Source organism: Lathamus discolor, chromosome 5, assembly GCF_037157495.1.
Source record: "Lathamus discolor isolate bLatDis1 chromosome 5, bLatDis1.hap1, whole genome shotgun sequence".
Taxonomy (NCBI): domain Eukaryota; kingdom Metazoa; phylum Chordata; class Aves; order Psittaciformes; family Psittacidae; genus Lathamus; species Lathamus discolor.
Genome location: NC_088888.1, coordinates 43,408,635 through 43,427,884, shown reverse-complemented (window position 1 = coordinate 43,427,884; position 19,250 = coordinate 43,408,635). Strand labels below are relative to the sequence as shown.

The window sequence follows — 19,250 nt, the reverse complement described above, 5'->3', positions numbered from 1 at the left end:
GAAAGCTCAGGGGAGACCTTAGAGCAGCCTTCCAGTACCTAAAGGGGCCTGCAAGAAATCTGGAGAGGGACTTTTTATGGGGGCGTGTAGTGACTGAATAAAGGAGAATGGCCCAAACTGTTCTATGAAAATGACATTTAATTATCCTGTAAGGTAGATCTTGTTCGGGTTGGGTTTTTTAATCTCTTCCTAGTTCACAGGTCTGCAGACTGACATCTCCAGGATGTTACCACTCACGAGAGGACGAGGGGACATTTTTCCGCAGCAACTTCTCTTTCTAAACACATTTTCAGGAATCGCTATACAACTGCCATTTTATCAGCCCTTTCAGAATCAGGTTAGTGCACACTGTACTGCTTCAGCAACATAACCTAGGAAGTTTGTTAAAAGCTCCTGAAGCCATGATCACTAAATTCAGGCTAGAAGTGCAACCACATTTGCCATGGCTTAATGTCCTATCTTTACCTGAAAACAGCATTTCTGAATGTGATACTAGACTGTTGAATACATCAAATGCATGATGGGGAAGAGAATAAAGTCAGGTAGAGCTAGGAAAAACACCAGACTACAAGCCCATCTTTTTGCTGTATGTTAGTTACATTACCAGTGGCATAGGAACCTCTTAAGAAGCATCAGCTTCCCTCAGAAGCAGGCTTTCTCTTCAGAACCAGAACAGGTCGCACCCAGAGATGTTGGTTCTGGAACAGGTCACCCACCACCTTCTGCGCACTGCTGAGAAGGTCAGAACCATCAGCCCCACTCACAGAAGGGAACTGGTCAGCAGAACAGCCTGGTGACAGGGTCTGGGAGTATAGTGTAGAACAGCTCCTCAGTGATGATCTGACTGACCCAGGGCTATTGCAGAAACAGTACATTACATCCTTTATGCAGCAGAAAACCTTACCAAGCACCACTTAATTCCAGTAACAATTGGGTTACATTTTAATTGTGTCTTTCCTAGCAAACATTTTTCACTCCTTTAGACAAAGAGGGTTTTTTTCCCCCCATTTGAGTGTAACACGTAAGAGCATCATCTTCCTATCCATCTCACACTTAATTTTTCAGTATTTCAGCTAAATTGCTAAAATGTAAATTTACAGGCCAACTGCATCCATCGGGAAAAGTGGCTTTAACAAAGTCATATGAGGACTCCCAGATGCTCTTCAAAAGCATGAAGTGTTGGAGTGATTACCTCAAATGTTCCGTCTTGGGACTGTATTTGTTACCAGCCAAACCCCTCAGAACGAGAGAAACACGGTTACTTTTGAAACCTTAGTTCTGTTTACATTGGCACATAAACCGTAGCCATAAAACCATGCTCTCTTCCTCCCATCAAGCCCCCAGTGCCATTTACAGTGTCCAGTGGCTATTAAGAGTTCTGCAGCATCAGTTAAGCCTTAACTGTGCATTAGAACTCTGTATCCATCTTCTTCACAATGTATCCATGGGCACCTGCATCAAAGCATGAGGAGCTTGTTTCAGCAACAACTGTACAGTCTTACCAAGTGGGTGTTCTCACTGGAGATCCCATGGGGACCCTGTGCAAGTGTATTGTGGCCTGACCAGGAGGAGGTTGTATGGCAGAGGCAAGATGAGACTCCAGTTCCAGAGCAACACAGAACTGCCTTAGCTGCTGAACACACCCATATTTCATTTGCCTCGTCCGCCATGTGCCTTCACAGCGTAACTTAAAAGAGCCATCTCTGTCACTACAGTTTGCACAGTCCAAGTCTTCAAAACGTGCCTGTTCTAAGCAGTAAGGGTCACCTGGGGCAAGAAACAGAAAATGCCGCGGCGATAAATACAGAATATAGAGGGAAAAACAGAGGAATCCTGAGGATTCCAGAGGATCTCCAAAATTTTAACCTTTTTAACAACACGAGGACCGATTGGTAAAATTCTGTTCACACAGGACTTCGTCAGACTATCCTTTACGAGGATCCCAACTGTGCACTGTTTCTACCTGTGGTTTTTTCCATTAGATGAGGTAAAGGACAGCTTAGAGATGATCTTTGGCAGATCTGTTAGGAAGTGCTCGTGAGCCTGGCTACTTGTAAAACAGCAGAATGCTCAGAGCTGGGACTGCTACTTCCAGTCCTACTGTGCGGGATAACAGCTCTCCTGGCTGCAGAGCCTGTCCCTGCTCAGCACATCAGCTCTGCTGGCTGGATGAGCAACGGCATATACATGACACCTCCCTAGAGCTCTCTGCAAACATAACACGTGTTCAGTTCAGCCAGCACACACCAACTGCAAGCGCCGGCCTGAAACAAAGCACAGGAACACTGAAACATGTAAGGAAGGGTCTGTCCTTCCCCATCCTACCTCAGTCCTAGGAACTGAACAAGCTTCGGCTCAGTTTCAAAAGGAGGGGAAAAGCCAGACTGTCTGTGCCCATCTACATGAGTTTATTTACTGATACAGGAGTGCACCAGACACTAAGACCAGAGGCAGATGGATGTCCTTGGTCCTGGTAACAGTTGCAGTGAACCTTTCCCGATTTATGGGCTCTTTATGCGCAGACCCATTTAGAAACTGAGTTTGTCAGCTTACTTCTCTCAGTCACTCTCCCTGGACCATCAACATTCTGTCCAAGGAAAGTCTACAGGGTGGAAACTACTGATCTGTAATGTACTCACCTTCCTTCCCTGGATGGCATTTACCATCTGCTGAGAGTCTCATTATCATAGAATCATATAATGATTACTGTTTGAAAGGACCTTAAGATCATCTAGTTCCAGCCCTCCTGCCTTGTGTACAGACTGGTTTATGATACTACTGTGGCAACTACGAAAAAGAAATACAGAATCTGAGGTAGCCACATAAAGTAAGTGATACACACAGGGTTTAAAAATCCAAACCACAGCCCAAAGCATTTCTTGTCTGGGGGTAAGAAAGTTTCACTGTCTGTCTTAGCTATTCAGGAGGGGGAAAGTGTCTGGAAATGTCTATAGCTGCAGCTGATAAAGAGATTTCTAAGGGACTGTAATTCTTTACGGTCAGCAGGAAAGCAAAGATCTGTCAGCCTCAGAATGATTTTGCCACAGCTAAACAGTGTATGAGGTAGCCCGTTTCTCCCGATCCCCCACGTGCCTGCCAGTGACATACTTCTGGACGCCACGCGTGTTCTCTGCACCACACAAACCCCAGGTGGCTGGATCTCAGAAAACCAAGCAATTCCAGCAGTCCAGGGTGCTCCTCAGTGCACACAGGAGTTGGACAGACGCAGTCACACTGGGGAACAGGACAAAAAGTCTCCTCTCCTCGCACACCCAGCATAACAGCCACCCCATTCCTGGTTCTTTAAACAAACTTCATTAAACAAACTCAAAACATGGACAAGCATTTCTTCTCCTTCACTCTATTTTAGCTGCTGAAAGCATTGCAGCTATGGCTGGTGTCACTGTTTCTCCGTTAGTGCTCATTCATTTGCCTGTTTGTGTCAGTCTTCAAGCTCCAGCCATTCAAGAAACACATCTGCCAAACTGGTGAAATATGACTATTAAATGATGGTGACCACCAATTCTATTGCCCCCCAAATACTTAACACTTTCCTAAGTAAGTCTGAATCAATGCTGACAAACTCTCTATTTAGTTATAACTGTTTATTACGTATCTCATGAGCTCAAAGTCACCATTTAGATATTACTCAACAATGTGAACATAGTATCAACTAATATTTCACTTCCACCTTCCTCCTCTACAGAATACCTCACCTGCACGGGCTTTAAAAACGCACTCCTAACAGTTGCAGTTTGAATCCCTTTCTCTAAGGAAAACAAAACACGCACGAACATATATTGCTGCAATTTTATAGCCACGCTCCACTAAAAACGCCATTCCAGACAAGAACGCAGTTGGAATTTTTCCATTTAAAAGTGGGCAGGGCCCATGGCTAATCTGGGACTTAGGCAAAGCCAGAAAGCAGAGGGCTAATCTACACTGCAGAAGCTGTGTCACTTCGGCCACACTAACAATTCCTGACAGAGATGAGGCTCCTAACCAGAAAAACCAACTCTGTGCATGCTGTTAAACCATTTCCTCGGATTACAGACCTTGCACTAACACAAGGACGAATTATTATTGTTAGCGTTATTTGTTCCTCTGGTGTAAATTGCAGCTAACCGCTAGCTGTTGATAAAGCTTCGTTCGCTGGCAATTCCCTGTTAACATACCGATACCAGAAACATTGTTTAGTCTACAGAATGGCAACGACCTTTTCCTTCATTTTTTCACCTCATACAGCCTACACAAACATGGTTCACACACCATGGCTCTCCTGCACCTCCAGGACAGCCAGGCCTACTCGCAACAAGAATGTGAGAGCTCAGTTCCACTCGGGGCTGACCACTCACTATCACAAGTGTACCCCAGCAGCCTCCCCATGGCAGGGAGGCCAAGGTGAGGAAAGCAGAGCCCTTCTACAACAGCTGCTGTACCCTCTAATCTAGTTTTCCTGGGGTCACTTTTACGTGCTGCCAGTGCGGTGTGAGACACAAGCAAGATTCAGACTGTGTGTGTGAGAAACCCTAACAGGGAGGTAGGACACAGCCCTGGATGGAAAGGCTGGAGACTACCAGAGGTACAACAGTAACTGCTCTCAAGAGCAGCTACTGCAGCTGTTGCACTTCACCAACATAAATCAGGAGTGGAAGTGTTAGAAATGGCAGCTGAGCTAATAAAGCAGATTTACAGCATTGACACAAACTCATGTTCTATGACAGTTGCACCGAGGTGGAAGCAGTTCCCACTCATTGCCTGGCACATTCAAGTCCCAGATCCCCACAGCTCTGGCAGAGGCAGCAATGGTCCCACAGGAGCGGGTCAGCAGTGCCGCAAAGAGCTCTTCAGAACAGGGACTCTGCTCTCTTTTCTTTGAAAATGTGAGGAATTTGAAAACTCACTGAAATCTCAGCATTTTGAGCCTAATTATCATCACTAGAGCTGTTAAGGTTTTGACTATAATGATACAAGTATCTGCTGTACCAGTCCAGATTTCAACTAAACTCTGCCAATAAAAGACACGCTTACAGGACTTGAGTCTGGCTCAAGTCCCTTCCAATGCTCAAGTGAATTTTTACTCAGATTAGCAGACACTTTCATCATCCTATTAACACTTAAATCATCAGCAGTGTGCTCATTTACAATGCAAAACATGATCTTACCAGACAAAACTCTGCCTTTAATCTGGGTACGCACAGACCAAAGCAGAACCGAAAACTAAAGGACTGATCCTATCATCAACAACAGCACAACAGGGAACACTCTCAGGTATGTAGCGCTATCTGAATCAGCCTGAACAGTCCTTTCCAGAAGTCACAAAGGTAGGAAGGAAATCCTACACTAGTACTTAGGGAAAAAAATGAGCATATGAAAACTAAAAGCACAATAATACCACTTAATAAGACAAGGATAAACTTTGAACGTAATTTCAGTTGCAGGGATTGTAACTGTTTAAAATATACTTCAAAAGACAAAAGTGGAAGCAAAATTCTATTCATGTCTTGAGCTGAGTGTCCAAAAGGACCTTATCGACACTGAGGATATCTCTCAGCTGTAGGCCAGTACTGAAGCTGTGAAGTTTAGCAGCATTAAACTCAACACCGCAATCTTCCTACAGCTTCCAGAGGGCCTTGTTTCAGAGAGGATACTTCTAAATTAAGAAATGCATTACTGCTGGATTAAAGTACTGTGGTCCAAATGACGCTGCTTTAAAGCTGAATTATGAGCTATTAATTAAAAAAAACTAACTAAGTTGACTTTCCTCCAGTTTCAGAGGCAGCACAGAGGAGAATCCCACACAAATGCCAACACAGAAGTACTTGAGTGCAGCACAGAAGAGAAAAAAACAGACCACAAAGCCTGGCAGGTACCTGCCAGAAACACACTGGTTTTCCTAAGTATCCCACTCAATTTAATTAAAAATTATATCGCTTTCACCATCTTCCACAAGAATGAGACAAATCATCTGCTACTGACTTGAGTTCAAGTGTCCATCTAATCCCTTTACTTTGCATTTAATCTGCAGGGCTGAAATGCAAGGGGCATGTAAAGTTTGCCAAGCACGCTGGTTAAATACACTCCATCAGTTTTGGCCATGGGCTCACACAGCAGGAGAGCTGCTAAGAATGCAGCCCTTGTAGGTCAGCACACCCATCACAGGTACTCGAGGCAGGTTCTACAGTCGTAGGTCTGTCCAGCTGCTTCATTCAAAGTACTACAACAGCCACAATCGATCAGCTTTCAGCTCCACCAGAATTAAAGTAAGTTGTTGGGTCTTGGGGTTGGTGGTTTCTTTAGCACCCAAGTAGTTAGTTTTCAAGAGCAGCTCAACCTGGATAAATGAGTTAACATTCATGGGATATATAATCCAAACAGACTCAAGCTGTGTCTACCCAACCTTCCATTAACGTCAGTGGGAGATGGCAGAGTCAGACTCACATAAACTGGTCTAGTCCTTGATCAGTTTAAATCCTGTACAATTAATACTTAGCCTGGGATGGCTGCAACCCTCTGTCGATCTACGAACCAGACAAGAAACCAGACTCATGCTCCTCCTGTCAGCATACTTGCTGTTAAAGCCCTAAAATTACAGGAGTTTGAGCCTTTTTTCCATAGAACATCTTATTTAACGACTGTGGAAACATCATCCCAGCTACAGCTAGCAACCTCAAATGTTGCTTAGATAAGGACCTTTGCAAAGATAATAACTTTCTCAGCCTAACTCAAATCATTGGCCCTGTAGCATATGCTGTTCCTAAGGAAGCACAGAAAGCATACTTAAGGAGAGCAGGAGCAGGCCCTCAGGGCAGCGGTGCAAAAGATCCCTCTTTATTCCCAGCAAAGCATCTCCCCAGAACAAACTTTCTCTCTGAAAACAGTCCGGTGCGCACCACCACTCCAGTTAGTGGATGTCACCTGACAAAGAGGCACAGACCCAGGCCATGCCCAGACTGATTCTGTGACTTAGAGGAATCACCCCAAGCCCAGCGCAGAGCTCACCCTTCCACTTCTGGGACTCCCTTGCCGGCCTCTCGCAGAAGACAGCCTCCCTGCTCCACACCAACAGCTATCGCTTTTGCAAGACTGACAATTTGCCACGTATCACGGTGCCCGTTGGTGCACAAGCACCCGTGAATTCCACAGCACACATCGACTCTGGGTCCTCGAGGCCTGCCTACAGCCGCATTCCCGAACTGTGCCGGAACCCAATGCTGCAAAAGCTGCAGGTGTGATTTTTACAGAAAGCTGCTACACCCCTGCCTCAAAGAGCTGAGCTAAAAACACTCGTTTCAAATCACGACTCCACCTGACCAGACAAAAGCAATCCCAACCTTCCCGCTTTCGCACTCCGAGTCACCCTTTTGACAAGTGAACTTGTAACCAACCTCTCATCTGACAGCTGAACCACAACACCTGGGGCAGCTTTATCGGGCCCAGGCCCTGAGGCCCCAACCTCCCCTTGGCCCAAGCACCCACCGAGGACCTGTACTTGAAATGACACCAGGGAGAAGCGGAGCGGAGTTCGTGCCCGAGAGCCCCCGGACATCGCACCCCCCGCTCCACTCCCTCAGCCGGTTCGTCCCCGGTAGCTCCGGGGATGGGGGGGACGGACACACCCGCGCCCATCACTCTTCACCGGGACAGCGAGGGGAGAACCGTGGGACACACACTCCCGGCCCACCCCCCCCGGGCAGTAACCACTCGGCGCCCACTGGCATCGCGGCCGGGCGCCCCCGGGCACGCTGGCGGCGGGCAGCCTCTACCGCGGCGGCGAGGCCGGCAGGGCGCCGGGAAGACATCGGCGGCGGCAGCGAGCGCAGCACAGCGCCGCCCCGGCCCCGCACGCTGCCACGGTCCCGAGCCAGGCCCGCCGGTAAGCCGGCCCGGCCCGTTATTCCGTAGCCCGGGCAGCAGAAGGGCGCTGGCAGCAGCAGAGCCGCCTCCGCCGCACTCGAGCGGCGCAGAGTAGGGGGAGCCGCACCGGCCCCCACCCCCGGGAGTTTTAAAGGGGCAGCGCCCCGGAGCGGCGGCAGTCCCGGAGGTGCCCGGCAGGGAGGCGGCGATTGGGCCCGTCCCGCCGGTGCGGCCCGCGCGGCGGTCGGGGGAGGGAGGGGCGGGCTGGGGCTGGGTGTCTCCTGCTGCTGCTGCTGCTGCCGCCACAGCGCTCGCCGCCTCCCCTCCCCCCCGGCGGGGGCTCCTCGCTGCAGCCTCTGTGCTCCGCTCTCGGTCATGTGACCCTAACGTAACCGGACAGGAAAAGCCGCCGCCGCCGCCGCCGCGCTGACTCCGTTGTTGCTGCTGCTGCTGGGCGCGGAGACGGCGGCGGCCCGCGCGGCACCAGGCGCCTCGGCGGCCCGCGCCCCTCAGGTGAGCACCGGCCGCGCCGTGCCTCGCGGGGGGATTCCGGCGCCGCCCGCACGTGCGCTCAGCCCCGCCGCACCGGCCGCGGCCCGAGCTGAGGCGGCGGCGGGCGCGGCGGGGCCTGCTCGGCCCTACCTCCTCATTGTGTGCGAGGGGCGGCGGGTGCGGGGTCCGGCCGCGCCACGGCGGGCCGAGAGGGGAGCGGAGGCGGCCGAGGGCCGCGCCTGGCGCCGCCGGGGCTGCCTGCCCTCCTGACAAACCCCCGCCGGGCCGGCCCGGGCGGCTCCATCCGGGACACAGCCCGGGGCGGGGGGGAGGGCGTACGGGCCCGCGCCGAGGGGAGAGGAGGGCCGGGGATTTGAGGGGGAGGAAGGGAAGGACAGAAGGGATGCGGGAGGAAAGGAGGGGGTGTCGCCCGGCCCGGCCGGTTGGGGCCCGCGCGGCCTCCCTCCCGCCCGCAGCGGGGCGGCCCCCCCCCCCCGTCCGGCGGTATCCGGCGCAGGGGCGGGCGGGCGGGGCGGCGCGGAGGGGGCGGCCCCGCCTGTCTGTCCCCGGCAGGCTGGGCGGCCCTCCCGGCGGCGGCGGCGGCGGCGGCAGTGGCGGTTCCCGTCTCGCGCGCCCTGGCGGCTTCGCTCGCGCTGCGTCTCGCGCTGCCTCCGTCCGTCCGTGCGCGCGTGGCGTGCGCGGGGGGTGGGGCGGGGGGGGGGTGGGGGGAGAGGCGGGCAGAGAGTGAGGGGAGGAGGGGCGGGCGCAGCCAGTGAGAGCGGCGCGCGGACACCCGGCCTTCCGCCCCGGCGGCCAATGGGAGGGCTCCGTCACCTCTGCCACTGAGGCCGAGCGCGACTCCGGGGACGAGAGGGGCGGGGGAGCGGGCGGGCCCGTGGCCACGCCCCCGCCGCGCGCTGCGGCGCCGGCAGGCGGCGGGAGCCGCCGAGCGTCGCGCTCGCGTCCCGCTCCTCCCTGCCGGCGCGCGCGGTCCCGCTGTGGCGGGCGCGGCTGGTTCGGGCCCCAGCGCCGGTCTCTGCCCGGGGCTCGCAGCGCAGCTCGCCAGGTACTGAGCGGCTGCCCATGTCCCGCAGGAGCGGGCACTGCCAGGCGGTCGGGCGCTTTCGTGAGCGGCCGGGGCTGCTGCCCGCCACCGCGAACTCGGTGGGAGGTTTGGTGTCCGTGAGGTGTGCGAGTGGGTACCGGGAAGCGGCGGGCCGGGTAGCACCGGGCCAGCCGGTGTTTGCTGCGCTCCGCTCCCCGTGCTCCTCTCTTTTCCCCGGCGGCCGCAGCGCTGTTCTCCCGGGCCTGCCTCGCCCCCTCTGCGGGGCGGCACCGGCGCTTTCTCCGTCTCGTCCTTGAGCCGTGCGCACCGCTTTCCCCCCCGTGTCTCCGAAATAAACGCACGCTTTCAGACAGGGCTCGGCCTCGCGTGGTTTTTCACCCGCCGTCGAGTGAGCTGGATGATGTGAAAAGTTGTGACAAGGCTGAGCCGGCCCGCCTGTCAGCCGTGTGGCCGAAAGGCTGTCCCCAAGCCGTTTCGGGGCACAAGAAGTATGTTAGGCAGCTCTTGAAGCTATCAACAGTAAAGGAGAACGTGCTGGTGTTGATCGCTGTTGCTTTTTTTTTCAGCTAAGGGTAAAACTGAACACACACATACCTAGAATCACAGAATGGTTTGGTTTGGAAGGGACCTCAAAGATCATCTAGTTCCAACCCCATCTTGTTTCAGTGGGCAGGGACACCTTCAGCTATGCCAGGTTGCTCCAAGCCCCATCCAACCTGGCCTTGAACACTTCCAGGTATGGGGCAGCCACAGCTTCTCTGGGCAACCTGTGCCAGCTCCTCACCACCCTCATAGGGAAGAACTTTTTCCTAATGTCTAATCTAAACTTCCCCTCTTAACAGTTTAAAGCCATTACCTTTTGTCTTGCCCCTCCAGGCCCTTGTAAAAAGTCCCTCTCCAGATTTATGTAGGCCCCCTTCAGGAATTAGAAGACTGCTATATAATGTACAGAGTGCTTTCCTTACTCTTTTCCTCTGCTGTGTAATTCTTCTAGTGCTTTCAGTTCAAAGCATTTAAATATCTTTGGAATATACACAAGAACTTAGTGTTATGCCTGCATATGAACCGTGTCATTTCATGCAAAGAGATTAATTCAGGTCTCTGACAAAAGACAACAGCTTCGAGTGCCACAGTGACTGCTGTCACTATGAGCAAAACAAACTCAAGGTGATAGTAACTAGAAAAAATGCCTTTCTGGCTTAGAGCTCCCTCCCACTGATGGTTTGCTCTGCCTGACATACTTTGCTGTCTAAGTACAATCTGGACTTAGCACTGATGAATTAAAATACGTGGCAAGCAAAATAACCTAAATTAAAGCAAAAAAAAGAAACCCAACTCCAAAAAAAAAAAAAATAGAAAAAGTTGTGTTTTCCATAGCATGGAACATTTTGCAGGATTAAAGTCTACCTGTATGGAGCATTTTGCAGGATTAAATAACAATTAATAAGGTTTTAGCTACTGCTGATAGCGAGTGTTACCCCTTTTGGAAAGGAGAGGATTATTGACTGTACAAACATGCAGTAACTTAGGGAGGAGAGGATAGACCTGAAGAGAGATGAAACTTGATTTTTAATTTATTTTTTTTTTAGTGTAAGAAAATAATCAACTGTATCTTAAATTGTATTTCTTTGCCCTTTCACCCCTGACTTAAGCGAGTTCTGATCTCTTGTGAATGAAAAGGAATGCACTTGGTCAGCCGGGTTGCTGGTCTAAATAAGAGTGCATTCTTTACTGTCCAGTAAGTAGAAATACTTGTTTTTTCAATGACTAAATGTATTGGCATACATGGAATACACTTTTATTCCCTTTCCCAAAATAGCCACACTCTGGTTTTCACTGAATTTATAGTGTATGTACGTTCTATTATATAAGTATTTACTGTGCTTCTTATTGAAATGTGTTCTTTGTACCTTACCTAACGTTTCAGTAACTTCCTATTACATTTGGAGGAGAGGGGGGAAAAAAGCAACAAACAAGACTGTTCCATTCTTGGCAGTGTTCAAGGCCAGGTTAGACAGGGCCTTGGGTGATACAGTTTAGTGTGAGGTGTACCTGCCCATGGCAGGGGGCTTGGAAGTAGAGGATCTTAAGGTCCTTTCCAACCCAAAGCATTCTGTGATAAAGTTACTGCTTTTGAGCCACTTCCCCTAGTTTTACCTTCTCTTCTGTTCATAGAGCATCTGCAGGTTAAAAAAATCAGGTTAAAAGTATCTAAACTTGTCCTTTAGTGGGTCCTGCTCTTGTCTCTTCCACGCAGTTAGGTGAACATAGCTGATACCAGAAGAGAGATTTATTTTTCCTGTTTGAACAGTCAAGTAATAATCAAAATACTTTGTCCTTCCCATTACAAATAGTTGTTTTAACTACTTAACATTTCTTCCTCTCTTTTAGCTATTTGTATTTCTGTATACAAGCCCCCACGTACCTTTTCAGCACTCTTTAGTCCTAGCTCTTCTTTGCTCTTTAAGCCTCAGCAAACTGCTTGCACCTTTGTGAATTGCATCAGTCAGCATGAAACCTGCCTGTGTGTACAATATCATTTATACAGTAGCTTGGGATTAAGAGGTGTTACTAGAGCATGACATACAGATATTAGAGGAAAATACCTGTTAAGAGACAGCTACTGTTGCATCTATGCATCTACTGTTTTTACATGGAAGTCACTTGCTTTTCAGAGTGCAAAAAAATGGATTTGGCCAACCATGGACTTATTCTGCTGCAGCAGCTAAACGCTCAGAGAGAGTTTGGTTTCCTGTGTGACTGCACAGTGGCCATTGGTGATGTCTACTTCAAGGCACACAAATCGGTCCTTGCCTCTTTCTCCAACTACTTCAAGATGTTGTTTGTTCATCAAACCAGGTAACTGTAAAAAGGTTCACTGTTCAAAGGGTGTTAAGTTAGCTAAGCTAAGGAGGTCTAACAGCATTTTGAAACCTAAAAATGTTCTTTTTGCTTCTTGCAATGACATGAGGAATAGGGAATCCAGACTTACCTGCAAAATAGAATCTCACTTTAAAATGTGTTAAACTGTAATATGTTAACACTACTGTTACAATTTAGCACAAGTTCTTTATCCTTAAAAAAAAAAAACAACATAGAATTCCTAGAATTTAAAGGATCTTGTCTTCACTCTTACGCTTTCATTCCCCCACTCTCTATCCTCTAGTCTGTCTTGGCGCTACTGGCATTTATGTAACGAAAGCATAAGACTGTTTTAAAGATTATTCGGTCTTTTTCACAAATATTTGAACTATCTCAAAAAGTTTGTTAAGTGAGTGAAACTCTTAACTGTTTGGCTTGGTAATCTACCGTGGTTAAGAGTATTCGGACCGCAGCGTGGAGTCATGACCATTCCTGAATTTCTGTCCTTAATGTTTGTTTAATACAAGAGCTGCAAATAACTCTGAAAACCATTGAGAATCCCAGCTCCTCTCCTGTTAGCCAAGTGGCCTAACCAAAGTGTTGCTGATTTTCTTTCTTCTGTGAACTTTGCCTCTCTTTCTGCACAGAGATCCAGCTTTAGCTGGAGGAGTGGTGGGTGTTTCAAAAGGTTGATGCAGAGGGAATGATCTCAGCTGGAGGATGGTGGTGCTTTCAGTCCTGTTAGGCTGCCAGTCCTGCTAGGTGCTTTCAGTCCTGTTAGGCTGCCATGGCAGCCAAAGCATCTCTCTTTGCTGAGCACTGTAACCAAGAGACACCTGACCAGGTGTACCACTAGTGCTGCCATTTCTTCTTCCCTGATCAAGGGAAGAAGATACTGTTCTGCTTTGCAAGGAGCCTGGCATCCACAGGTCGGATGTGCTCAGGCTGTACCTATTGCACCAGATCCTCAGGGGATTCACATCCTGTCCTGTGCGGTTTCTGGATCATAATGCAGTTGAGACAAGGTGATACATGCATTTGCAGAACTCTAACTGTAAACACTTAGTAAGACATAGAAGCCAAACAGGCAAGCTTTAGGTGTTTCCAGAGCTAAGTACTGAGAAAAGCTTAGTAGATTGCAAATTTAGAGTCCAGTGCTAGCTAGCAGATTTTAATTTAGCTACTGATGCGTTTGAATCCAACCAAAATAAGGGGAAAAATATCATCACAATTTACAAAATATGGTAACGTGTGACAACAAATCTGTAATATAACAGCAATTTAGAACGGAGCAAACTGTAACGGGGCAGCTTTGTCTTTCAAGCCAATTGCTTTTCTGAGGAAAAAAAAAAAGTCATCTTTCAAGTGGCCAGTAAGATGAGCTTTTTTACATTAAAGCATTTCTCTGTATTTATTGCAGATTCTGCCTTTTGAATTTAAGTAGATATCTCTGATTTTTACTAATGCTGGAATAATCTAGATCTGGTTAAAAAAAAAAAGTTGATCTGGTTAAAAAAAAAAAGTTTTCCTTATCTCTTATTGATCATTCTGTTTCTCCTTTCAGTGAATGTGTCCGCTTGAAAGCGACTGACATACAGCCAGATATCTTCAGTTATCTCTTGCATTTGATGTACACAGGGAAGATGGCACCACAACTTATTGACCCAGTTCGACTAGAACAGGGAATAAAGTTTCTGCATGCATATCCACTAATTCAAGAGGCGAGCCTTGCAAGTCAGGGGACTTTTTCTCACCCGGATCAAGTTTTTCCATTAGCATCTTCATTATATGGCATCCAGATTGCAGATCACCAGATAAGACATCCCACTAAGGTTTCATCAGCGACTGACAAACTCGGGCGAGAACCAAGGCCACAGACATCGCGAATGAACCAGGAGCAGGTTTCTGAGGGCTCACAGCTCTCACAGTTAGCTACAAATCTGCCACAAGTGAGCCGGACGAATATGTCTGCTTCCGACCCATTGCCATCTTCTTTATCTCCAGAATTGGTGTCTGCTGCTGGTAATAATTCACCTTCAGGAGAAGAGGCCAACATGGAAGCATCTTCTTCAGATGAGCAGCCTGCCTCACTCACAATAGCACATGTCAAGCCAAGTATTATGAAAAGGAACGGAAGCTTCCCGAAATACTATGCCTGCCACCTCTGTGGTCGCCGGTTTAATCTGCGAAGTAGTTTGCGTGAGCACCTGCAGATTCACACAGGAGTTCCCTTCACGTCTAACCAGCAGGGAGAAAGTAATATGTCTTTGTCTCTTTGTAATAACACAGGTGATAAAGATGCTGTGGAAGTGCCTGAAGCAGGGATGATCAGTGACAGCGAGCTGCAGCAGATCTCAGACTCCCCAATAATTGATGGGCAGCAGCAGTCAGAGACACCGCCCCCCTCTGATATTGCAGACATAGACAACTTGGAGCAGGCAGATCAAGAGAGGGAAGTAAAAAGACGGAAATACGAATGTTCCATTTGTGGTCGCAAATTTATTCAGAAAAGCCACTGGAGGGAGCACATGTACATACACACTGGCAAGCCCTTCAAATGCAGCACTTGTGACAAAAGCTTTTGTAGGGCTAACCAGGCTGCCAGACATGTGTGCCTAAACCAGAGCATGGACACGTACACCATGGTGGACAAACAGACTCTGGAACTCTGTACTTTTGAAGAAGGCAGTCAAATGGACAACATGCTAGTACAGACCAACAAGCCCTACAAATGTAACTTGTGTGACAAAACGTTTTCCACTCCCAATGAAGTAGTCAAACATTCGTGCCAAAATCAAAACTCTGTCTTTACACTAGAAGAAGATCGCTCCATTCTGCTAGGTGGTGGGGACACAGAAGCCACAGAGACTGATAATGCAGTGTTAGCCTCCATCAAAAAGGAGCAGGAAGCAGTGTTGTTAGACTGAATGTGAAACCTATATCAATTTTTTAAAGTTTCTTTACTTGTTTTTTATTAAATCAATCTTTTCCTCCCCCCACCTCTTACCTCACGTACCCCTGCCATCTTTTCCACCAGCCTCCTTCCCACCCTTTGTCTTCAGCAATGAGAACTGTACTGGCACGTTAGGAAATTGGACTTGCCTCTCCCACCAAAGCAAACAAAAAGCTATTGCGTCAAACCACAACATAATTGATTTTAATACAAAGGAATGTGTGAAAAAATAATCCAGCTAACTATGCTGATAGTATTAGTTAATCCAAATTTAATAGATCTTAAACAAAATTTAGGTTTCTTAAAAGTGTATTAGATACAATGATGAGCATAATGAGAAATGAGTATCAGTTTGGTAAACAAAGAAAAAAATATATTTACATTAGTTTCCCTGGTAAAAGGCATTTTGAGAAGATCTGGCAGATTAAAACACCATGCTTTTTAGAAGACCATGTGCAAGTTGGTTACGGTTATAACTTAAAACCCTCAGAACTTTTCTCAGTGCAGTGAATGTAAAAATCTCTGTTCATCGAGTTAAAAAGAGCTGAGGGTGTTGGGTTTCTATTAGCCATATGCTTTCCTTCAAGTATGCCTCTGGGTATCTGTTTCAGATAGCATCATTGAGTCAAGCAAAGTACTTACTTGGTCAAATTTTGACTTAAGTAGCTATAATAATAATGTGATGGCAATCTTTATATATATATAAGAATACTGTATATGTATAAAGATTATATATATATATAGTATGTTTATATATATATATAAAAAGTGTTTGTGTGTATATTGGGTACAGGCAAATAAATGCACATGTCCTTTTTAAGTAACTGGCCATCTACTCTCAGATTCAGCCCAGAATGTCTATTAGTTGTTTGTCAAAACTAGTCATGGCACGGTTATTTTTAATCAATTGTAAAGCATTCCAAGCTGTGTGTATTTTTATTGGCCTGTTGAGGAGAAGCTAATAGGTAAGTGAGGTCACCCAAGCTACAAAGGAAACTAGGGAATTCCATACTGGTGAGCATAGTGCCATTGTTAGTGCAGCACAAGTATGGATTGTTAGCTGTAGGTTTCAGTCATTCTGGATGGAAGGAGAGAGACAAGCTTTTTACCCAGGCAAGGAATGTCCACAATTTCATTTGGTTTAATGGCATGAGTTAAGAGGAAAAAGTGGTGCAGAGACATTGTAGTAATAGGGGATCATGGTTGTTTTAAAGTGAATCTGTAGTGCTGGCAAATTCTGCTTTGTGAGCGTCCCATTATTTTCAAAGCCAAGACAAAGTCTGCAAAACCTGAAAGGGTGAATTCTGTAGTTTTAGTTACTGCTGATGGTAGCACTGCATCTTTGTGTTCAAAATCAAGTTGTTGATTCTTATTATTTTATATAGATGCCCAGACTTCTTGCTGGTAGTCTAAAACCCTAAACTGACATCAGCAATGAAGCCCACGGAGCAATTACTGGGCCAACAGAAGGCGTAAGCAGACAGAATAAGTGCCCCATCATAAATGGAGACAGTGTGTGGTTTTGGGGAGGGGTGGGAGGGCAAATCACAAACTACAGCTCTTCTCTGCATATACATTTAAACTGAGTATCATCTTTTTGTGTATAGTTAAGTTCTCAGATTTGTAAGTTTTTATACATCATTTCATTGAATAAAAACTGAATTAAATGGGATATGATTTATTCAGTTGAAGGTGAAAGGTTGTTGGCTTTCAATCTTCCCGAAAGAGCTCCTACTGAACTGGTTTAAAACCTGAGCAATATATTCTTTTTATTAGACTGAAACCTCCATCATACATATGACCAAATAGCTTACTAAAGGTTAAGCAGTGGATTTAGAAAAAAATAAAAATAAAAATCACTGCACACTCATTTTTTCCCAGTTTATTATGTGACAATTATTGTAAGTGGTGTTGAGTTTATTATCTGTGGTATTACAGTAATAATTTAAAATCAGTTTACTTTATAAAAGTGTTTTGAGGTAAAAAGAAATCACATCTTACACAATTATTTTAGTGTTGCCCATTTTAAAACTGGTTTAGGATCTTCATCTACCAGTATAATTTCTTTAGAAGTTTTTTATTTCATCTCACTTAGCCTGAAATTCTTTCAGAGCAGGAAAACAAAAGAAAACATCTTTCCTGATTCAGGGTAAGGTTGGCTTTTGAGGTGGCTGTGGTTTAGGGGGCAGTCACAAGTTCATTTCCAAAATGACTACAGCTGCCAAAGGTGCTGCTGCCTCATCTGTCAGCTACTGCTTAGTCAGATGCTCATGTTTTTACAGAGCTCCAGCTCTGCTCCAGTGCCGAGTACAACAGCTCAATGCCCCAGGTAGCTGGCTGTATCAGAAGAGGACACATGGATGGCCACACCATTTTTTGTGAGACATTCAGCAGCACCAGGTTTACCTTATTCCTACTCTCACCTCTCCTTCACTGTTTGGAGAACATGCTGAATGGGCTCAAGTGTTGAAAAACAATCAGTCTTTAAAAGTGCTATTTTTCTGTAAAATCTGTTCCCTGTTTCAGCTCTGCAGAGGGTTTTAGGCAACTCATGGATTGTGCAAGGGCAGAAACAAGCAGGGAGGAGGGAGGAGGCTTACTGAAGCTAGTGCTGCTGCTGGCAACATCCATGCTGAAGAGGGTGGGAAACGGTGACTGCCACATGGGTAGACCCACATCTGCTGGTCAGCATGGCCTCCCAGCTGCTGAAAGAATGGGCAGTGTAGAGCAGGGAACAAGCAGACAGGGAAGAAGTTGGTTATGGCAGCACTGCTATGGCCAGAAGCATGAAACTGCAGGCCCAGAAAAGATACTTTCAACTGTTCATATTTATTCTTAAGAAATAACACTGTTAGGTAAAGAGAAAAAAAAAAGTCATAATAAAGAGATTATTTTTATATGTGTTCAGCTATGATAATGGTTTATTTTAAATACCTGTTGTTATCTGATGTTCCATAGTGATGCTTAAGTCATTGCCTCTCCCTGCTTGAGCAGTTTTGTTCCTCTACAATGAATTAGGAACAGTATGTTATGGTTATTAACAACTGCATCAAGACTTTGGGTAATTACAATTAAGAGTTTTGTTCAAGATTCTTCATTAAATCCTGCCTGAGTTATTATTACAGTTAAAGATAACTGTAGGCTTTAACTTTAAACTGCTGACATGGAAATCTGTGACCCAGTTGTTCATTACTCAGTCAATATGCTCACCTCCTGAGGTGGTGAATTTTCCACCAAAGAAGACAGCTTTGCAGGAACTGCTGACTAACCAGTGAAAATCTGCCACCGTTCAAGGCTTATATGCTAGCAGTGGTGATAAATCCTGGCTGTTTAAAAAGCCCAGCTGTTGTCCTACTTGAGCTTGTATGTTTCCATTTCTACAGTTCAATCTTATCCTTTGATATGCATTTTATATCTGCATTCTTGCACAGATTAAAAAAACTCATTTTGAGGCATACAGACGACAGTTTTGGCAATACTGACAATGGAAAGCGACCCAGGACAAGTCCCGATTTGCGTACAAGAGCTGCAAAATAACCTTCAGAGAAACCTCACTCCTGTTCACCGAATTTATTAAAGTTCCGTTTCCCTGCGCTACTCACTATTTTCCAGTACAGCTGCGGTACCAGCTGCATTTCCAAAACCCCTCCCGCGGGTACGCCCTGAAGGGTCACCGCCCTCCCCTCACACACGAGGCCTGTGTAACCAGTACGTTCCCTCTCCCCACAACACCCCCCAGAAGCACCAACCGGCGCAATGACGCAGCCCTCCGAATCCACCCCAAGTAAAGGGGCACTAAGGCGGCGCGTCACACCGCCCGGCACTGCCCTCCCGCAGGCACGGCAGGGCAGGGCACGGCAGCGCAGCGAGATCCGCTGCCGCGGAGCTGCGGGCGAGGCGGGCGGGGCGGGAAGGTGGAGGTTAACACTCACGGCTCGGCGGCGCCTGGTCCCTGACAGGGCGGAAGGGGCGTACGGCTGCAGCTGCGGAGATCGGGTCGGGCGAGCCTGCGGGAAGCAG

At 47.4% G+C, this 19,250-nt stretch overlaps 2 protein-coding genes across 3 annotated transcripts; one reads left to right on the top strand and one right to left on the bottom strand.

Annotated features, from left to right (window-relative positions):
- Positions 1-5,620: 5,620 nt before the first annotated feature.
- LOC136015118 (sterile alpha motif domain-containing protein 1-like) lies at positions 5,621-8,422 on the bottom strand. Of its 2 annotated transcripts, none has more exons than XM_065680572.1 (2): positions 6,781-8,422; positions 5,621-6,334 (listed from the first exon to the last, which is right to left on the bottom strand). In XM_065680572.1, the coding sequence occupies exon 1, from the start codon at positions 8,232-8,234 to the stop codon at positions 7,629-7,631; it is 606 nt and encodes a 201-aa protein (XP_065536644.1). In that variant the 5' UTR covers positions 8,235-8,422; the 3' UTR covers positions 5,621-6,334; positions 6,781-7,628. The 2 variants fall into 2 exon arrangements, with proteins under 2 accessions (XP_065536644.1, XP_065536645.1); XM_065680573.1 differs by having other exon boundaries at positions 7,003-8,422.
- On the top strand, positions 8,038-17,100 carry ZBTB2 (zinc finger and BTB domain containing 2). Its single transcript, XM_065680571.1, has 3 exons — positions 8,038-8,370; positions 12,091-12,274; positions 13,842-17,100. Exons 2-3 carry the CDS (start codon positions 12,102-12,104, stop codon positions 15,202-15,204), a joined length of 1,536 nt encoding a protein of 511 aa, XP_065536643.1. The 5' UTR covers positions 8,038-8,370; positions 12,091-12,101; the 3' UTR covers positions 15,205-17,100.
- The last annotated feature ends 2,150 nt before the right edge of the window (positions 17,101-19,250 follow it).